This window comes from Tympanuchus pallidicinctus, unplaced genomic scaffold (genome assembly GCF_026119805.1).
Source record: "Tympanuchus pallidicinctus isolate F22 unplaced genomic scaffold, pur_lepc_1.0 scaffold23, whole genome shotgun sequence".
Classification (NCBI taxonomy): domain Eukaryota; kingdom Metazoa; phylum Chordata; class Aves; order Galliformes; family Phasianidae; genus Tympanuchus; species Tympanuchus pallidicinctus.
Genome location: NW_026294740.1, coordinates 10,500,873 through 10,519,502, shown reverse-complemented (window position 1 = coordinate 10,519,502; position 18,630 = coordinate 10,500,873). Strand labels below are relative to the sequence as shown.

The window sequence follows — 18,630 nt, the reverse complement described above, 5'->3', positions numbered from 1 at the left end:
TTGTTTTTGACTGTGTAGCTGAAGGATTTCACTTCTGTGCCATTGTTGTATTTTTTAGACAAATCTCATGCTAACTGGATAATTTCTTATTCTGGCATGTATCTCGTAGACTTCTGTGGCACATTGCAAGGTCAAAATTGCTATTTTGTGAACGAATGTTTTCATAGATAGAGTTATGAAGGCCTGGAGAAAAAAAAAAAAAAGCAGGGTGGCTATGTTTCAATGCCTTCCATAGGTTAGACATAGAACATATTCCTCTCAGACTTTGGAATCTCTGGCTTCCAACCTGGCTAGACAACTGATAGCACCGTATAGAATTCTTTCAATTGGATGTCATGCCAGGACTTCTCCCAGGTGAAAGTTGTCTTTATTTTGTTTGGCCAAAAAAAGATGTTTGGACTTGTTCTAGTTTCTGAAGAAAGGGTGAGGTCTCCTAAAGTACAGCTTTTTTTTTTTTTCTTTTTTTTTAGCCTGAGTTAAGACTGTGGAGCTCAAAACTCCCTGCCGTATCTTGTCTAATATCTTTCTTTCCTGAGGCAACAAAAGTCAAGTGACAGCTGTGGAGCAGTATGCTTTCAAAAACAGTGTCTTAATTTCATTAATTCATACAGTGGTACTTCATCTGTCGTTAACTTAGGAGCAGGGTTCTTGTAATATGTTCTGTTGATAAAGCGAGGCCATCTAGAAATGAATTGTGTCTAGCTATAACCAAAATTCTCCTGTACAAAAGTATAAGAAAAACTTTCTTCTGTGGCATTCAATTGATGTGGCAGCCGTGGAAATACTCCATCATAAATTGAATTTTCCTTCAGCATTTGGCATCACGCTCCTAAAAGAAATGAGGAGGCACTGATCACTTAAACCTATCAGTTCCTAACACTGTTTTGCTATTCATCTGAGATTTCCTGACATTTCTAGAATAGTTCCTTGAACAGTACAGCGTGAGGTGTATGTAAGGTGATGAATGCTGACTTTTTCCCCCTCAACTAGTTTTTTAGAATTCTTTTGTGGTTATGCAAATACTTGCCTTGTGACAGAACTTCTTCCTTGTTAGCACTACCCCTGTGTTGCTTAGAGGATTCACCTGTGAGTTGCTGTTTGCTGGGACTGGGTGATTTTCCTGTGACTTCATCTTCTGTAAAAAGCTATAGCTAAGTTCAGCAGTTCAGAAGTAGTATGAAGTCACAGGGCTATAAACCATCCATTCAGACCCCATTATTGGGAGATTTTCAGATTTTTGATCTGGCTTAATTTCTGATAGATCTTGTGTTTGCTGTAGTAGCCCAAGGAACTGCCAGAAGTGCACATATCAGAAGATAAAGGAAAATTGGCAAAGAGGTCTTGTCACGCTGGTTGACAGGTAAGTTTTTAATGTTTACTAAAAAGCTGGCATCTTTCAAAAGCTCAAGCCAATTAAATCATTACTCACAATTTTCAAATTGGCTTTGAGTGGAACCCCTACTCAGTTAACATCTGAAAATCTGCACCCTAGAAGCACAAGGCATTTCTGAAATGGCATGTGCTGAACTGTTAAGTGTGTAAGGAAATACTCCAGGTGATAACAGGACAGATTCTTATACTGGCATATGGTGATGTCAACAAAAAGAAAAAAATCCCTGCAATCCTATTAAAATAATTGCTGCTGCAAGGTAATTAACAGTGGTATCAAAACAGATACAACATCTCTGCAAAGGTTACGGTCAAATACAGGTCGTTTTCTCAGAGCAATATTTCTTTCCTGGTACCTTTACTTGGTTACTTCTGAATCTGACAGTGTAATCCAAGTGCTGTCACTTTGTCTGCTGGATGCTGATTCTATTGTGGACTCTACTGCAATATTAATGAAAAAGCATAATGTGGCTGGCTCAAAGACATAATGCTTTCTATGCTTTAGCCAGTTGGAAACGGTTCAATTTCTAAAGAATAGCAATATATTTTCAAATCTGAAAACAAACAAGCAAAATGCTTCCTTGATCTTTATCTATTAAATTGAAAATGAAAATTAAATTGGAGGGTTTTTAATAGTTTAGATAGTAGCCTCCTCCTTGTGTGCTTTTTATCAGCTTATGTAATACACTGTTCTGTATTATAAAAAAAAAGGTCTAGAAACATTTAAGTAACTTGAATTATTTTTAATTGTAGTACAACTGTGACCTAATGTACTTCAATCTTTGGATTACTGATGTTCTGGCTGTTAGCTTGTTGCCAAACTGTGTTCTGTTACTACAGCATTTTTCCCTGGTAGTGAAGACGTAGCATGATAGACTGGAGTTTGTTCCCTGTTTTTAGTTTTGGTTGGCCTTCAAGATAATTCATTTCAGACATTTCCCATTTTTTCCACTTGTGGCATGGGATTAATTGCTTTAACGCTCTTGAAAAATACAGCATCTGCTTAGAAGGATAAGCTTGAACCTAACCTGTGTGATACCTGCCTTCCATGAACAGACACTATGCATCACTTCAGATGCAAGGCTTGGCCTGCTCAATCCATCTGGAGCAGAAATGGTTAGCTGAAATTTAGTTTGAGTTGTGAGTGAATGGATGGGAGAAGACGAGATTGAGTCAAAACCTCTTTTTGGTACTATGTGCTTGGGGATGGGGGGGAATGTCTTCTGTGACTGTCATAAGTATCTGAGACTGGCATGAAAAGCCCTTGGTCTTGGAAGGATCATCAAGTTGAGGCTTTTCACAAACCAGCAGTATCTCTCCTTGCCTAGCCTTGATATACATTTTCTGGAGCCTCGTTCAGAGTTCCATTTTTTTACATTCATTGCAGGATGAGTTTCAGCAACTGATGGAATTGTTTGGTTAAAACAGGAGAATCGCTGGTCAAATCTCATAACCCTGGAGACGAGTATAAGTCCAGTTTCTGTGACAATCTTCGTAACTCCCTTGATCTTGTTATTAGTAAACAATTGGCAAAGCAGCTTTTATTTAAAGCCTAACCTGCATTCAGGGCTGTCTCAGCACCTCAGAGATTGGTGGAGTCACTTGGAAATACTGAAGTTTTAGAATCTTAAAGCTGTATTTTGAAACTAGTTTTGTCAGAGTAAATGAGTTTCTCCACATTTAAAATAAATAAGAGCATTAATAATAAAATTTATTTCTAAGCGCCATAGGAGTGTTCAGACTTAAGATTCAGATCCTGTGGGTTTGAATAAAAGGCTTTTCAGTGACAAAATATTTCTGAAAGTTCCCAAGAGAGCAGATGCTTCGTGTAGATTAAAACTTGCCTTTAATGCAACTTCAGGAGGGCATGATGGGACAGTATTCCCTGGGGACTTCAATAGCGATGGCATTTGTTTTGTTTTTAACAGGAGTTTCTTATAGATCTTAGCTTAAAAAAGTAAAGTAACATGGTCCTGTTTTTGTAGTGGTAGCAGTTCAACTCTTTCCTGAGTAGGCTGATTAAGGCTGATTATTCAATTGATTTCATGTTATACGTGGAGTGAAGCAACACAACCATAAGTTGCGATTTCCTGACCAAAAATGAGTATTTTTAAGATTTTAAATCCAAAGTGTTTGGAGGGTATTAAAGGCTGTTAGCGCAGATTGGGAGCGACGTCCGGAGCAGACACGGGTGTTCTTTCCCTCTTCCTTAAGCACGTACCATTGAAGCACTAATGAAAGACGCGTTTCGCCGGGCGGTCCCTGTGCGTCCGTTTTGGAGCGAAGCGATCGGCGAGGCCTGCTGCTGTGCGGCCTGGAGATTCCGCGTCAGACTGAGGCGGAGCTGCGGTTCCGTGCAGCCGCACGGCTGGGCGCCCCGCTGCTGAGGGGAGACGCTCCGCTCAGCGGACGGCGTCGTGCGCCGCGGGCTGGCGGCTACGGCCTCGCCGGACGCTCCGGCACCGCGATGGCCGCTACGGCTATTGTTCGAACGTAGATTGGTGCGCTCCGAGGAGCTCTGCGGCTACTGCAGGCCAGGTTCCCTCCCAGCGTGGGCACGGGCGTGAGGGATGCAGGGATGGCCAAACGGCTGGTGGCACGGGCGCAGATGGCCCGCGGCGCCTGAGGTGAGGAGCGGCCTGCAGAGGGAAGCGGCGCGGTGACTTTTGTGTCGTCTCACGTGCGGAGAAGCCAATCCCGGTGCACCTTAAGTGAGCGGCGCGTCCTTCCGCCAATCGCTAACGAAAGCCCTCATCGCGCAGGTGCGGTCGGTTGCTGTGGTGCCGACGTATTGCTCGACCAATGAGATTTAGGGGATGAGGCGGGACGCCTCAGAATAGACGGCGAGGCGGGCCGAAGAATAGAGTGGCAAGGCGTTGTCGAATAGAAACTCGGCGTTGTGTTTGAACCGTCCACTGAGAGGATAGCTAGGGGGGCGGGCCTTACGCGCTGCATAAAAGGTGCGGCAGGGGCGGGCGGGGGCTGCATTTGTCACCGGCAGCGGTGAGGGTACGGCTAGGGGGGAGGGAGCTCCGTTCCCAGTACCGTCTCTTTTCACCACCGCCTTAACGGAGCCCTTCCCCCGTCTTCTCCATCCTTGCCGCAATGACCACCACAACCATCTTCTCGGGCATGGACCCCAGCGGCAGGAACAGCTCCAGGTCCGCAGGGGAAGAAGGGGCTCCGAGGCCTTCGGGATCGTTAGGGCGGCGCGTGGCGGGGCTGCGGTTCCCCGTCAGCTCAGGCTCTGCAGGCGGCGGGAGGGAGCAGCGGACGGACCCCGGGGCGACGCCGGCCGGGGAGGCACGAGCAGCGGCTGGGTCGGGGCTGGGAACACACCGGGCCGAGCAGGAGGCGGGGGCGGGCCGCACCCAGCGAGGGCACAGCCGGCCGTTTCGGGGCTCGGCAGGGAGGGGAAGGGACCGAGCCACGCGATGGCTGTGGGTGGGGGGCGAGCCTCGAGGTTGGGAGCTCGCAGGACTCGCCCTGGGCTGCCGCCCGCCTCAGCCGCTTCCTAACAAAGAAGGCAGGCGAATCCTTCGGCCCGGCGCAGCCGGAGCGCCCCGGGGATCGCCGTTCCGCTCCCCTTCCTCGATGCCTGCCGTCGTCCCCCCTGCCCGCACCGCGCCGAGCGGTCCCGGCGTTTGGGTGGGGCCGAGGCGGCTCTATTGTCTGCTCCGCCGCCCTCCTCGCCCCCCGCCCTACCTGCGCACCGCGCTTTCTCCCCTCGCGCGGGTGACCGCCGCCCCCTCCGCGGTGCCCTTACCGCCATGTGGCGGTGTCCGTTTCGTTAATCTCATTGTGTACGACCGCTTTAACGGGTTCACACCCGGCTCGCAGCGAGCATGCTCGAGGGGAGGGGGAGGGAGTGGGGGTGACGCCTTTCCTCGGCTCCGCACCCCCGGGCCTCGAGGCGTCAGGGAGCGCGGGACTCGGCGGGCCCGGGCGGAGCTGGAGCCGGACCTGGAGCTCGCGCGGAGCGGCTCTTGGAACAAAGGGAACTTCGGGAAGGTGCCTGGAAGGGTCGTGGTCAGCGCCGCTCTTTGGCAGCTGTCTTCTCAATACGGCTTTGGCTTGGCGGAACAGTAACTAACAAAAAACACTTGAAAAGCCCTTCCTAAATATGGGCGGATTCTCAGTGCAGCACGGCGGGTGCCAGGTGTGATGTTAAGAATAGTGCTTTGCTGAGGCACGCTCAAATACCTCAGAACTGGGAGAATCTTCTAATGAACCTTCATCTAGCATTGGCAGAAATGATCACTTAACGGTTTAAGTAATTGCTCTTTTGCTTCAGTTACTTTTTCTGTTAATCTCATTAAGTCTTTGCAAACTGTTACGCTGTTAAGAGCAGTGGTTTCGCTACTGTAGTAGAAGAAAGATGATGTAATGGTAAGTGCAACAGATGTGGCATAAAAAAACGCAGGCACTTCTTCTGTATAAGGAAAAAAAAAATGGCACTGGCAATTCAGGATCATTGTATCATCTCCGTTCAGAAGGGAGAAGCAGCAAATTTTAGGAGTGTTCTTGGATTTCTTAAAACGCATGACCCAATTGGCTGGGGTCTTCCCATTGATTATGTATTTGGAGATGGATTTTGTAATGAAAATCAGGTTAGCAACAGTAAATACCCATTTCAGACATTTTCATTATTTTCTTACCGTGGTCTTGAAGTCCCATAGACTGGGAAAGTGTTTCTGAGTTGCATCTCCAGTGCAGTAGGCACCAAGCCTCAAAAAATCCAAGTGCTGTTTGCAGTGGTGCTGGCGCTGCAAATTCTGACATCGTCTTTGTGTGGAATTCACAGCTTTGGTGTATTCACCATAGAAAACACAGCTTGTTCCATTCTGACTTTTTTTATAGTTCTAGTGTTTTATTAAACTGTTAGAAGAGGGAACGTGTCCCTTCCCTACCTGCATCGGCTTCATTTGGGAGCACTGGGTGCATTGGAAATACCATTCTGTTGGTGTACTGAAATGTTTTTAACATCAGCCCGGTAGCCTGCCCCAAATTAATTTTTCTGATTGAAGAAATCTAGACAGAGGCTGCAGTCCAGTCGTCAGTGTTGCAAGCAGCACTGCGGCTCATGCCAAATTTTACTCTTTGCTGTAATTGTGAAGATTAATTGCCTTCACAGGGTTCTTTAAAAAGAAACTTAGTTTTGATAAGTGACACCAAAGAGAAGAGCAGTGGAGATAAAATGCCTGGATTGAATTCTGGGAAACCATTTAGTTTTATAGTTTGAGTTACGCAGTCAAGACATAACAGTGAGCGTTGGTTATTAAACGCTGTAATACAGACACCTCATGTTTACATTTGGCAGTGCTCAGCCCGTGCAGCTACCTGCTACAAGAGCCAGCAGTGCTCTCTCAGCATAGTGGGCTTTCTGTGTATGTTGGGAGTGCTGCTTAGTAATGCAGGCTGTAAGGCTGAATCTCTCTGCAGAGTGCTGCGTCCTCCTGGCGGTGGTTCCAACTTTTCCTTGGGTTTTGATGAACCAAAAGAACAGCCCACACGAAAGAACAAAATGGCATCCAGCATCTTTGGAACTCCTGAAGAAAATCCACCTTCCTGGGCTAAATCGTCGGGTAAGAACACTGCTTTCTTTGCAGGTTTGCTGACATGCATTAATCCATTTTTGGGATTGGCCTGAAGCTGCTGGTGTCTGTGGTTGGAAACTGAAGTTCATTTCTTGCTTTGTAGATCAGGGCTAGAAATTAGCATTACTGACGTGGGATTTATTATTATTATTATTTATTTAATATGTAAACATCGGACCTAGGTGTTGTTGCAAGCAAGTAGCTAAGAGAGACTGTATTTTTGGATGCAATTTCTCCAGATTAATTATGTTAGAGTAGGGCAAACTTGTGACTTAGTATATGGGATAGTACTTATTGTTCTTGATCAATCAGAGAAAGCTTTGCTTTGTGTTGTACCTGCAGCTGGGATTAAATTTCCATTTCTGTAGATCATTTCCTAAACAGATGGCCCTGGGACCCTGCTATCCATCTAAGCGATGCCCTCAGCTGCACAAAATGCTCTTGTAATTTGTGAGTCATTATGTAAAGAACCAGGACAAACTTTGAATGGTAAAGCTTTAATTCAAAAAAGAAGTAGAGGGAGGAGGAAAAGAAAATAAAACATGCCACATCACTTTTTCATCTACTTTCTCGGTAAGTTTATCTTGCAACCTAATTAGAATCAATCTCTGCTGCTAGGGACAAAGCCAGGTGAAATCAGAGAAGACACTGAACCATCTGGAGCACAGAGAAACTCAACTGATGCTAACTGTGGAGATGTAGATCCAAAGGTCAGTATTGCTTCCTGTAAAGAGCGTGGTAATGGGCTACATTGCTCTCTGGCTGCTTTGTCAGTGACATACGCACAGTTGAAAGCCCTGTAGAGTTTGAAACCTTGTTCTTAAATCTGTTCTTACTGTGCAGGTTCCCTTTTCCACGTGATAGTTCTTGCATGTTGTGGAAGGGTTGGATTCTTCTAAATGTGTATTTTCTAGACTCTTAACTTTCTTCCTGATGGGACAGCAGTGAAGTGGTGTGAGATCTTGCTTCAGCCTTAAGCATGCAGTTGTGTTTTAACACAAAGGTTAGCTATAGTGAACTCTGAGTTTATTGACTTACGTGGGATTTGGTCTCATACCCAGCACCATGCTTCCCAGTGGCAGGAATGCTTGTTACATTTGTGTTGATGCCTTTAGTAATGCCATCAGATGTGTTTCTTTCCATGTGAGCTGTTTACTTGATAGCGATATGGAGCATGATTCGTAGTGTTACCCTGGCTTTTGCATTATGTACAAATACAGTTAATGGGGAAAACAGGATGAGAAGTCATTTCACTGAAGGTAGGAAAAAAGAAAGGGAAGTCAAGAGTCTTAATTCTATTTTCTGTTTTATTTATTTGAATAAATGTGTTACCATTCTCAGCTTTGCAATCATGATTCTCATAATAGAAAATATTTTAATGTTCTGCAGTGATTAAAACTACAGACAGAAGCTAGAGCTTCTGAGGGGGATTTTTGTGTACTAATATCCTGACAACTGAAAGTTCACTTTGTAGTTATCAACTTTCATAGACTGAATGTTGCTAAAACCTTATGCTATTGTGGAACCCTTGCTGCTGCTAGAGGACTTGCTGTATCTTTGTGTCAAGTTACGTTCTGAAGAGGTTGATCATGAAGAGAATGTTTAGCTGCTTATGTAATGAAAGAAATTTTATCATTGTCAAAAACTGGTATCTCAAAAGCTAAATACACCGGATGGAATGAATGTTCTTGGTTTTACTAGCAATTACACGTTAGGTGTTGGAAAGAGTCACTTAGGGAAAAAGAGGAGACACTGATGGCTAATGGCTTAATTTATTGTCATTGCTGCTTGACAGTTCCAGTGTTCTGGTTCCTGTCAGTTCTGCCTAATGAGGGGTGCTGTGCACAGTAGTGCTCACGGCCACCCGCATCTTTCACAGTGTGGGCATCGCATGTACACTGATGTTACATGTCATTGGGATTACTTCAACTGTATCTTTGTTTAAACTTCTAGAGTTGTGTTACATAACTGACCAGTTGATGAAGTAAAACTGTTCACTGTAGGAATTGGTGCTTACAAATCCATTGTTTTAAATCTCTTGAAACATGCATCTAGAACCATTTGCTCTACTCTGGTATCTGCCTGTAAGAGTGGTGTCAGTCCAGAAGTGCTTCAGTGGGTCTGTCAGAATGTTGCTTGGCAGAGCAGTGTGTCCAGCTGCAATGGCTTGATCAGTCACAGTGTGAGTGCCCTCTCAATGGAAGCCAGGTAAAACTACGTTCTGAACTATAAGTTATAATGTGTTCCTCTCTTTTCTAGGGAGGAGATGGCGGTGGTGAAACATTCGGTGAGTAACTCCTTCAGGCTTGTTGTAAAAACATTTTCTCAAAATAGAAGAAGATGGGAGAAAAAAAAAATCTCAAGAGAGCTTGGTTTGCCATTTGAACCCATCAGATCATGAAATTACCTAAGTGCTTCGTCAGAAATTGCTGGTGGTGATACAGAATGTAATAGCAGAATGCCTCTGTTAGACATCATGTTAAAAACGAGAGCAGTCCTGTTCATTTATTTTGCCAGCAGCAGCAACTGGTATCAAGATCTAAATTTGTAAGGCAAGGTGGATACCATCCAAAGACTTGTGTGATTGATAGATTGTACTGCATTGTAGTAGCTTGTAATTAAATAGTACAGTCAACTCCAGAGATTTCAGGTTTTGCTTTTACCTCTGTCTTATTGTCTTCCCACACAGCAGACGCTCAATTCACAGAAATAATCAAGAACAGCTATTGCATCTGAAAGCATCCTCATTTATTAGATTTCAAGTTCCTGATGCTTTTTAAATACTGATTTTTTGTAAGGAACTAAGTAATCATAATGCAGATTTCACCTGGCAGAATGTATGTTTATCTTGAGGGCTTTTTATGTAGCTCTGGTGCTGGAAATCTCTCCTTAGCAAGATTTTCGTTGAGAATAGCTGACTTCCTGATGTGAGGAATATGTCTGTTCACCAAGTACTTCTAAGTGTTACTTCTAACACCTTAGAATTATGGAAGATCTTTAAAGATCTCCATATCCTGAACTGACTTCTGCTGGGAAGGTGAAAAGTTTTCCAGAGTGCCTGCTAACTACCTCTGAGTGTAGTATTTCTGGCCAAAAAGCTCTTTGGAGCATCTTGCTCTTCTAGCAGACTGTGATGCAGCATGCTGCTTCTAGTAGAACTATGCAGGCTTGCTCAGTATTTCTTTCTCAAGACTGTCTGCTCTTAATTGGCATCCTAGTGTGCGCACTTAGAGTTCATGCCTCAGGCAGGAGAATGTGGTTTTGATACTTTTTTGAGTCTGCAGGCTCTGCTCTTCTCCTGGTACTTGTTAAAAGCAGCTCACTGTGGTGTCGGGAGGAGTGGTGAGGCAAGAACAGATGAGATTGGAGGCAGCAGAAATAGGACTGCTTGGGTTAGCAACAGCTGTCCGAAACAGAGTGAAAAAATGATATGCTGGCTCTTGGAAGTTGCCATTCTCACAGGTTGAGTGTTTGTGGGCCTTTGGAGTGGTTCCAGAAGGTGACAGGAAAATGTTCTTAGCAAGTGCTGAGTAAATGTATGCTGGAAAGGGGTTTTCCAAACAAGTAAAGTAACAACTTAGCATTCCCAACTGAAGTTTACTGCTGTTGTGGCTATGGCAAAAATTAAATTTTTGAAGAGAGTCCTGGCAAAATAAAAATGTCAGCACATGTTTGGCTGTTAAACTTCTGTTGACGGTACTTCGAAAGGAGTAGAAAGCTAGTGCTCACTGGAAGTGGTGTATATGACAAGTACCTGAGAATCTTGATGTGCTGTTAAATTAATCTCGTCCTTGTTGGCTTTGGGTATTTTACCTTAATGTGGAGTACAGAGTCCTGTTGAGCTAGTCGTGTCACTTCACCGCTTCACACTCCTGCTGTGCGAGATATCAGACATGAGCTGGTGAGCGTCCACTTATCGTGCATGTGATTTTTGCACTTGACATTATATGGCTGTTTCCTGGGCTTTCAAGGGAACGAATATGCTTCCAAAAAAAGCTATTTGCTTACAAACTCACAGCATAACTATAGTTTTAATAAGCTTCCATCATTAAAAGATGTTTCCTCTTCCGGTTTTGGAAATGATTTTCTGTATGTAACTGATTGTAAAAACTTAAGGTAAGTGTCCGGAGGGATATGTACTTTCTATTAGTCATGTCTGTCTAGGAGAAGAGAACTTGTGCCTTTTGCAGAAATGTTTTTGCTTCTTGTTTGAACGCTGTAGTTCCTTTTGCACATCAAAAGTTCCAGTAGTTTGAAGCGTACTTGGCAGCAAACTAACTCGGAGATTATACCCTTTCTGATAAGGAAAGAACTTCAACATCTGATCTGAGAAGTGCCAGTGTATGTATCGGATGGCTGAAGGAGTCTGTAACAAGCTGTAGAAACTTTCCGGAAGTCTCCTGTGATAGGAAGTTTTTTGAAATTCAGTTAGCACCTTGTACTTGATTAATGGGACTGACTAAAGAGAATTAGACAGCACTTAAGACGGTCACAAGTGACTGTAATTACATTAAGGTGAAATCTGGTGTTCAGTAGAAAGTTTGTCATCATGAGTTCTTCGCAGTACTCCAGCAGTCTGCTTGAAGCACGGGCTGCTGTGAATGAAGCACTGGGGGCTGTGTGAATGGGTGGCTGCCATTGTTCCCAGCTTGCTGAGTAAGCAGGCAGCAGCATACATGAGCTGCAGAGGCTTTGAGCTTAAGGCTTTGTATTTAACTGCTTTGTTCTCATGTGCTTGTGGGTTGGTGAAGGCAGCAGAGAATCTGAGGTTGCATGGAAACTATAAGCTGCCAGAGTTCTTGGAGATTATTATAAGCATGGATGTGCAGAGGGTCACAAGTGGGTTTTGTGTTTCTGATAAAATCTTGCATCAAAGGTTTTTTAAAAAGCAATGCTAAGTTGCCACAGCATTGGTGAAAAGCATCTCCTGTAATAAAAAGCTAGATAAAAAACAGCAGGTGAAAGGCAGGATTTAGTAATTGCTGTTGGGGCAGTGGGAAGTGGTGCTGGGATTAGTTTTATTGGGTGCCTTCATCCATGACCTGGAAGAGGTAATGAACAGTTAAGTCTTCGATTTTGCTGGCAATGGCTAAGTTTTGTCAAGTGGTCAAAAGTGCTGATGGTGAGAAAATCTTGCTGTGTTTAGGCCTTTGGCTTGTAACTAATTCTGTTAATCTGCAAAAATGTGAGATGCTAATGATCTCGTGGTCCTCATTAACTGTCAGTGAAGTAGATACATAAATTATTTGCTAGAGTATCTAAAGTGCTTCCTGTGAGTAATTCCTTCTGTGTCCTGTCTTGTGGTTGTTGAGAACTACTTAAAACAGACGGAACTGGCATGTGCTTTCCAGGGAATGTAAATTTGAGCCTGCCCGTACGTGGATTTGCATTCCCTGGTCTGCTCTATGCGAAGTCCCAGAGGTGTCAGATATTCTCTCCTCTAACAAAATTGGGAATGTGGTGTGAATCTTAACTCCTGCTTGTAAGTACTGATGCTTCTGTGACTCCATTTCCAGCACTTGCTCAGATTTGAGTTAAAATTATTAGGGTGGTCACACACTATGTACAAGCCTTGATTGCAGCTGCTTGTCAGTTAAAAAATAAAAAAAATTGAATCACTGGGGTCCCCTAATAGCATCTAAGAGAATGCAACTCTTAAATGCCTGAAACTCAACTGAAGGCATCAGGGTTCTGAAAAATATTTCAGGCAGCTGGAAGTCTGTCTTGCCAACAGATGACAGCAGCTCTGTGTGACTGTAAGGCTGGAGAAAACTCAAAGGAGTCGATCTTCTGCCTAAGCCAGAGAAACCCTCTGGCTTTTATCATCCACATCAAACACCTTAAAAAAGCTTCTTTTTTTCTAGAAAACACTGAGGCTGATGTAGAGGCTGCTCCAGGTCAGAATGAAGAAAAATCCCTGCCTGCTGCACCTGTTCCTAGCCCAGTAGCACCCGCACCTGCACCATCCAGGAGAAATCCACCCGGTGGCAAGTCCAGCCTAGTCCTCGGTTAAACCTTCCTTTCCTGACTTGAACTTGTGTCTGTTTTTGCCCACCCTTCCCCCCCATGCTTGTGAACTGCACAACTTGAGCCTGACTGTACATCTCGAATTTCTTTCAATTAAAAAGAAGCACTTTATGTACTCTTTTTTTTTTTTTTTTTCAGATCAAGGTTTTTTTTCCACTTGTGTCCTGTGTTTTTCCCCTAGATCTGCTGGAAGTTACATGAGTGTTTTCTAGTGATAGACTTGAGGGAAAGCTTTATGAAGTATAGTAATGTAATTCAAAGGAAAGTAGATAGGTTCTAAGCGTGCTTTAGAGGGTTTTTGTACTGAGATTTTTAGAACCCCTTAGCTACACAAGGATCTGAAGTCCTGGTTAAAGCGGCCAGCAAATGATCAGCAAGAGTGGTCCCTTCTTCCACATGTGAACTTTGGGGATCTAAAAGAATTCATTGTCTGTGTAGGGTGAATGCCTTGAGCCCTGCTGTGCCATTTAAAGTGGTTAGGGTACACCATGCTGCCTTTAAAAAAAACATTGGTACTGGACTAGTGTAAAGCAGGGTATGTGCCAAATAGAGGGCTGATGATCAGAGTCACCTGGCCTGAGGGTAGGAGGGGCTTTGTTTGGACTTTATTCAGCAAAGGTGGAGTGGATTATAGAAATAAATAAAAATTTACAGGGTTTTGTTTTTTTTTTTTTTTTTTTTTTTAAATACAACTGACTCAATGCTGTGCATGATCATGCTGGTGCTTGACCATGAGGTGAAAATCTCATTCTTTAAAGTGTGTGTTGTAATTTCATGAAGCTGGACTGTTGCTTAAAGTAAATAATATAGAAATTTTGAAGCAATGTTTCCTGCGTGGATTTTATTTTGTGGGTTTGGTTCTGCATTGTTCTCAGTTGTCCTGCCCTAATCTGAACAGAGTTGGGATGGAGCAGAAGAGGAGAGTGCATGCACCTGACTGGGGGTACCATCACATGCTGTCTCCGTGTTAAAAGTCAAACATCAATTTTCTCAAAGAAGCATGCAGTGTGTCTTGGTACATGCGATCTGTTTTACCAAACAGAGGAAATGAAAGTTTCTCCTCAAAACCAAATTAGACTCTGTGGCAGCGCTGCTAAGTCAGGGCCTGAACAGCCTGACAGAGGTGACCGAACGCCTGGTGGGAAGGCAGGGCTGGCCGGGAGCTCAGTGTGTGCGGCACAGCCGCTGTGTCTGCCAGCCTGCCTTCCCACTCCTGAAAAGCTCTGAAAATGCCCCAACTTCCCGGTGAGGCATGGAGAACCCCCTCCTTTACATGCTGACTATCAAACTGGCTTTGCTCTAGTGGCCTTTCTTTGCACAGCAGGTAGGGAATGTAGTCTGGGTTCATGTAAACCATGCCTACCCTTTTCCTGGCCTAGGAGGGGGGAAGTAAGTAGCGAAGTTGTATTTCCTTTGCGAGCCCCACGAGCAGCAGACGTGGCTACATCTCCTTCACTTGCAAGGAGATGAGTTTGGGCACACCAGGCTGTCTGCTAAAAAGGTGCCCAGTGTGCACAGAGGAGCTGCTTGCTCACAGCAGAGCTATCACACCCCAGTTGGCTTTTGTGTTTTTAAGCTCTCTCTGGTGTGTTTCAAGCTGCGGTGAAGGGGGAGGAAGCAAAACTCTGAAACTCACAGGCAGCGTTGTCTTTCAGGAAGCACTGTGCTAAAGGACCAAACTGATTTATGTTTTTAGGCAGTTAGCCACCCTGGCTTTTGAGTTACCTTTTGCATGATTGGCTGATAATGAAAGGAGAGCAAAGTGGCTTCAACTTCTGGCCCACATGCATTAGTAAGAGCAGGCAGAGGCTGGGCTGCAAGTGTTCTAGAGAAGTATTTACAAGCTTACAGATAACTGTTTACACAATAGTTAAGTTAATGTTTTACTAAGATAAGGCTTTTCTTGTGAACCTGAATGCCATAAACTCTTTCTACCTGCACGTTTCTCACCCGTGGTAATGAGAGAAATACAGCTTTCTACTTCCTGACTTAAAGGATAGCTATCACCTGTTCTATGGCATGACGATAAGACAGTATATTTAGTACCAAATATGTAATAGGATTGCAAAGTACCAGGCAGGGAAACACCTTTCTTCTGCAGGAAGGATAAAGTTTGGGTCATTTCAAAGTCATTTGAGTTGACAGTGGAAAGTTCACAGAATCACAGAATTGTAGGGGTTGGAAGGGACCTCCAGAGCTCATCGAGTCCAACCCCCTGCCAAAGCAGGTTCCCTACAGCAGGTCGCACAGGTCGGCATCCAGGCAGGTCTTGAACATCTCCAGAGAAGGAGACTCCACCACCTCCCTGGGCAGCCTGTTCCAGTGCTCCGTCACCTCACTGTAAAGAAGTTCTTGCGCACATTGGTGCAGAACTTCCTATGCTGCAGTTTCCAGCCGTTTCCCCTTGTCCTGTCTCCACTCACCACTGAAAAGAGTCTGGCCTCGCCATTCTGCCCCCCACACTTCAGATACTGATAGACCTGGATCAGGTCCCCTCTCAGTCTCCTTTTCTCAAGACTGAACAGCCCCAGTTCACTCAGCCTTTCCTCACAACAGAGATGCTCCAGGCCCCTCACCACCTTTGTGGCCCTCCGCTGGACTCTTTCCAAGAGATCCCTGTCTGTTTTGTACTGGGGAGCCCAGAACTGGACGCAGAGCTCCAGATGAGGCCTCACCAGGGCAGAGTAGAGGGGGAGGATCACCTCCCTCGACCTGCTGGACACGCTCTTTTTAATGCACCCCAGGATGCCATTGGCCCTCTTGGCCACAAGGGCACACTGCTGGCTCATGGCCGACCTGTCGTCCACCAGGACACCCAGGTCTCTTTCCGCAGAGCTCCTCTCCAGCAGCTCATCCCCCAACCTGTACTGGTGCATGCAATCATTCCTCCTCAGATGCAAGACTCTACACTTGCTTCTGTTAAACCTCATCCGGTGTTTTTTCTGCCCAGCTCTCCAGCCTGTCCAACTCTCGCTGAATGGCAACACAGCCTTCAGGCTGTCAGCCAATCCTCCCAACTTCGTATCATCACAAACTTGCTGAGGGTGGCCACCATCCCCTCATCAAGGTCACTGATAAAGATGTTGAACAAGACCGGACCCGGCACCGACCCCTGGGGGACACCGCTGCTTACAGGCCTCCAACCGGACTCTGCACCGCCAACGACGACCCTTCTGCACTCTGCCAGTCAGCCAGTTCTCAACCCACCTCACTGTCCACTCATCTATCTATCTATTGCTGGAATCAAGGCAGACTACATCCACTGCTCTCCCCCCATCCACCCAGCCAGAGACAACATCATAGAAGGCCACCAGGTTGTGGCAAAATCAGCAAAAAGTTGTGGAAGTGATAGAAGCTGAACAATGACCCAAGCAGAAAAAGTAACTGTTAGAAAGGGTTAGACTTGCAAGCTGGTGCTGAGCTGCACTCAGCAACCTGCTGTCCAACAGCCATGGCCTTTTATTTAAAAATATTTGCTTCCAGTTTCAGCTGAGTTCTTGGCTTGCTACAGTGCTCTACTGTCCTCTTCAATAGTAACTAAAATTCAATGCTAGTCTGATTTCCTTCCTTTATTGTTCTCATCACTCTTGACCTACTGAGCATTAGCGGGAGACCTGAGAAAACAGGGAGGTGCCCGTCTCAACAGCTTCAAGCTGCTCTGACAGCTTCAGTCCTTAGGGAGAGGAATCCCTACTGCTGTGTGTTTGCTTAAGTTCTTGGCCTCTTCCACCTGCAGAGGTGTGCAGTAATCCTCCAGGAAGACCGTTGCCAGATTGCTCAGCCTTCTGTTGGCCGAGAGAGAGAAGCGAAGCATGCACTCCACCACTGGGAGAGGTGTGGTCTGCTGGCATGACTGCGGTGTTGTCAGATACATCAGGGTTGTGACTGCTGACATGACTGTCTCTTCATTGGAGCTGGAGAGGCAATTTATTATGGGCTCTACTCCACTGGCCTCCAGGATATAGTCTTTGTTAGTTTTATCCAGGCACAGGTTGCAAAGACCACCTGAAATAGCGAAAAAAGCATCTGATACATGCAAAACAAATTCTTTCTGCACCCTCATCCAGACACACTCCACACTCTTAAAGGCACCTTATTTGGGAATAAATGGCAACAGTCTGAGTGCTTTTCATATCTTTGTATGCACTTTGGTCCTAACCTGTGAGATGCTTGCCCTGAGTTGTCCTCAGATAGCTGCGTGATCCTTCCTTCTTTTCATAAGACAACACACAAAAATATTTTTCCTGAATGGTAAGAGGAAAATCAGTCCTCAAGATACAAAGAACTATATGATAGATTTTTAATTGTCTGATGTAACCTTTTTTCTTTTTTCCAACTCAGTGCAGTAACGGCAATTATTTCCTTAAATGCAACTGCATAAATATCCCCTTTTTCTAAAGCGCCGATTGATATTTGGCAATTCCTGTTCTCTAGCACAGACACAAGCTTCCAGGTTTTGTGAGAACTGGAAAACTTCAAAGCTCTTCAAGAAATCTTCTCTTGATTCTTCCCTGAGATTTGCCAACAGGGCTCCTGCACGTCCTTAGAGGGCACTGCACGGCTGCACACGACGCGTGCTGCAGCACCAAACACCCGCGTCACAGCACCAAAGGGGCTGTAAGGCACCTTTTTCTTATTTTTGCTTTTTCCCCAGTTTATTACAGACGTTTTAGAGAAACAGAAAAAGGCATATGGATGCACTAAGGATGCTGTCCTTACCCATAGCAAATTCCACGAGGGTCTCGTTGTCTTCGGTCAGCATGTCGAGGAACAGGTCCAGCACCTGGAGCTGCCGCAGATACTCGTAGTTCCTGGGGTCGTAGGCGAAGTTGGCCAGGTTGGCCAGCACCTGCTGCTTGGCCTCTGCAAGGGAAAAAAGCGGCGTGAAACGAGGGGCGGCGGCACCCGGCGCCGGTGCACAGAGATCTTTGCTGGATGGAGATTTCGCTTTTATACGCGGGGTTACCTGGGCTGTCTGTCACCTGGAACTCGGTGACGAGGGCCTGCAGATACTCCAGCCTCCCCAGCTCCATCCTGAGTTCTGAGAACTAGAACCTGGCGGTCAGCCGCGATCAGCCCGCGCCGCCGGCGGGGAAGACGCCGAGGCTGTCCGCCAAGTCGCGGCCGCCATTTTGTGGGCGTTACTCTCAAGCGGCCGCCGGCGCCATTTTGTGGGTGTTGCGGCTCCTCCCGTCGGTCGGGCTGCGGCGTGGGAGGCCGGGACCGTTCCCGTGCGGGGTGGAGGGCGGCTGCCGGGGCGCCCTGCGCGTTGCTCGTTAGTGCCAGAGTGAACGCGCATCTCACTGTTCCACTGTTTTCAGCAATCGCGTATTTGTAACATTTCCTCTTTGTTCTGCAAAGATGCTCACCTGCTTGTTTGCACCCAGGCTCGGGCAGTTGCGCACCTGGGAGCTCCTCGTGCCCGTGAACTCAGAAGCGCAGGCGCACAAGTTCTGCGGACAGCGGGGAAGGGCGGTGCTGCCGGGTTTTGGTGGGGATTGGGACTCCCGGCTGGGGAAGAGCAATGCAAGGAGGATTTTTCATGGAGTGGATAGGCAACAGTGAAGCCAAGAAAAGGAAGATATTAACAAAAGGCAGCAGATATTTCCAGCCTGTT

At 45.8% G+C, this 18,630-nt stretch overlaps 2 protein-coding genes across 3 annotated transcripts; one reads left to right on the top strand and one right to left on the bottom strand.

Annotated features, from left to right (window-relative positions):
• The first annotated feature begins 4,368 nt into the window (after nt 1-4,368).
• JPT1 (Jupiter microtubule associated homolog 1) lies at nt 4,369-13,694 on the top strand. Of its 2 annotated transcripts, none has more exons than XM_052687900.1 (5): nt 4,369-4,550; nt 6,832-6,974; nt 7,605-7,696; nt 9,246-9,273; nt 12,851-13,694. In XM_052687900.1, the coding sequence occupies exons 1-5, from the start codon at nt 4,495-4,497 to the stop codon at nt 12,997-12,999; spliced, it is 468 nt and encodes a 155-aa protein (XP_052543860.1). In that variant the 5' UTR covers nt 4,369-4,494; the 3' UTR covers nt 13,000-13,694. The 2 variants fall into 2 exon arrangements, with proteins under 2 accessions (XP_052543860.1, XP_052543861.1); XM_052687901.1 differs by lacking the exon at nt 12,851-13,694 and adding an exon at nt 10,817-12,844.
• A 2,700-nt stretch (nt 13,695-16,394) lies between these two features.
• ARMC7 (armadillo repeat containing 7) lies at nt 16,395-18,179 on the bottom strand. The gene is made up of 3 exons (XM_052687897.1): nt 17,980-18,179; nt 17,733-17,876; nt 16,395-17,018 (listed from the first exon to the last, which is right to left on the bottom strand). Exons 1-3 carry the CDS (start codon nt 18,044-18,046, stop codon nt 16,681-16,683), a joined length of 549 nt encoding a protein of 182 aa, XP_052543857.1. The 5' UTR covers nt 18,047-18,179; the 3' UTR covers nt 16,395-16,680.
• Between the last annotated feature and the right edge of the window lie 451 nt (nt 18,180-18,630).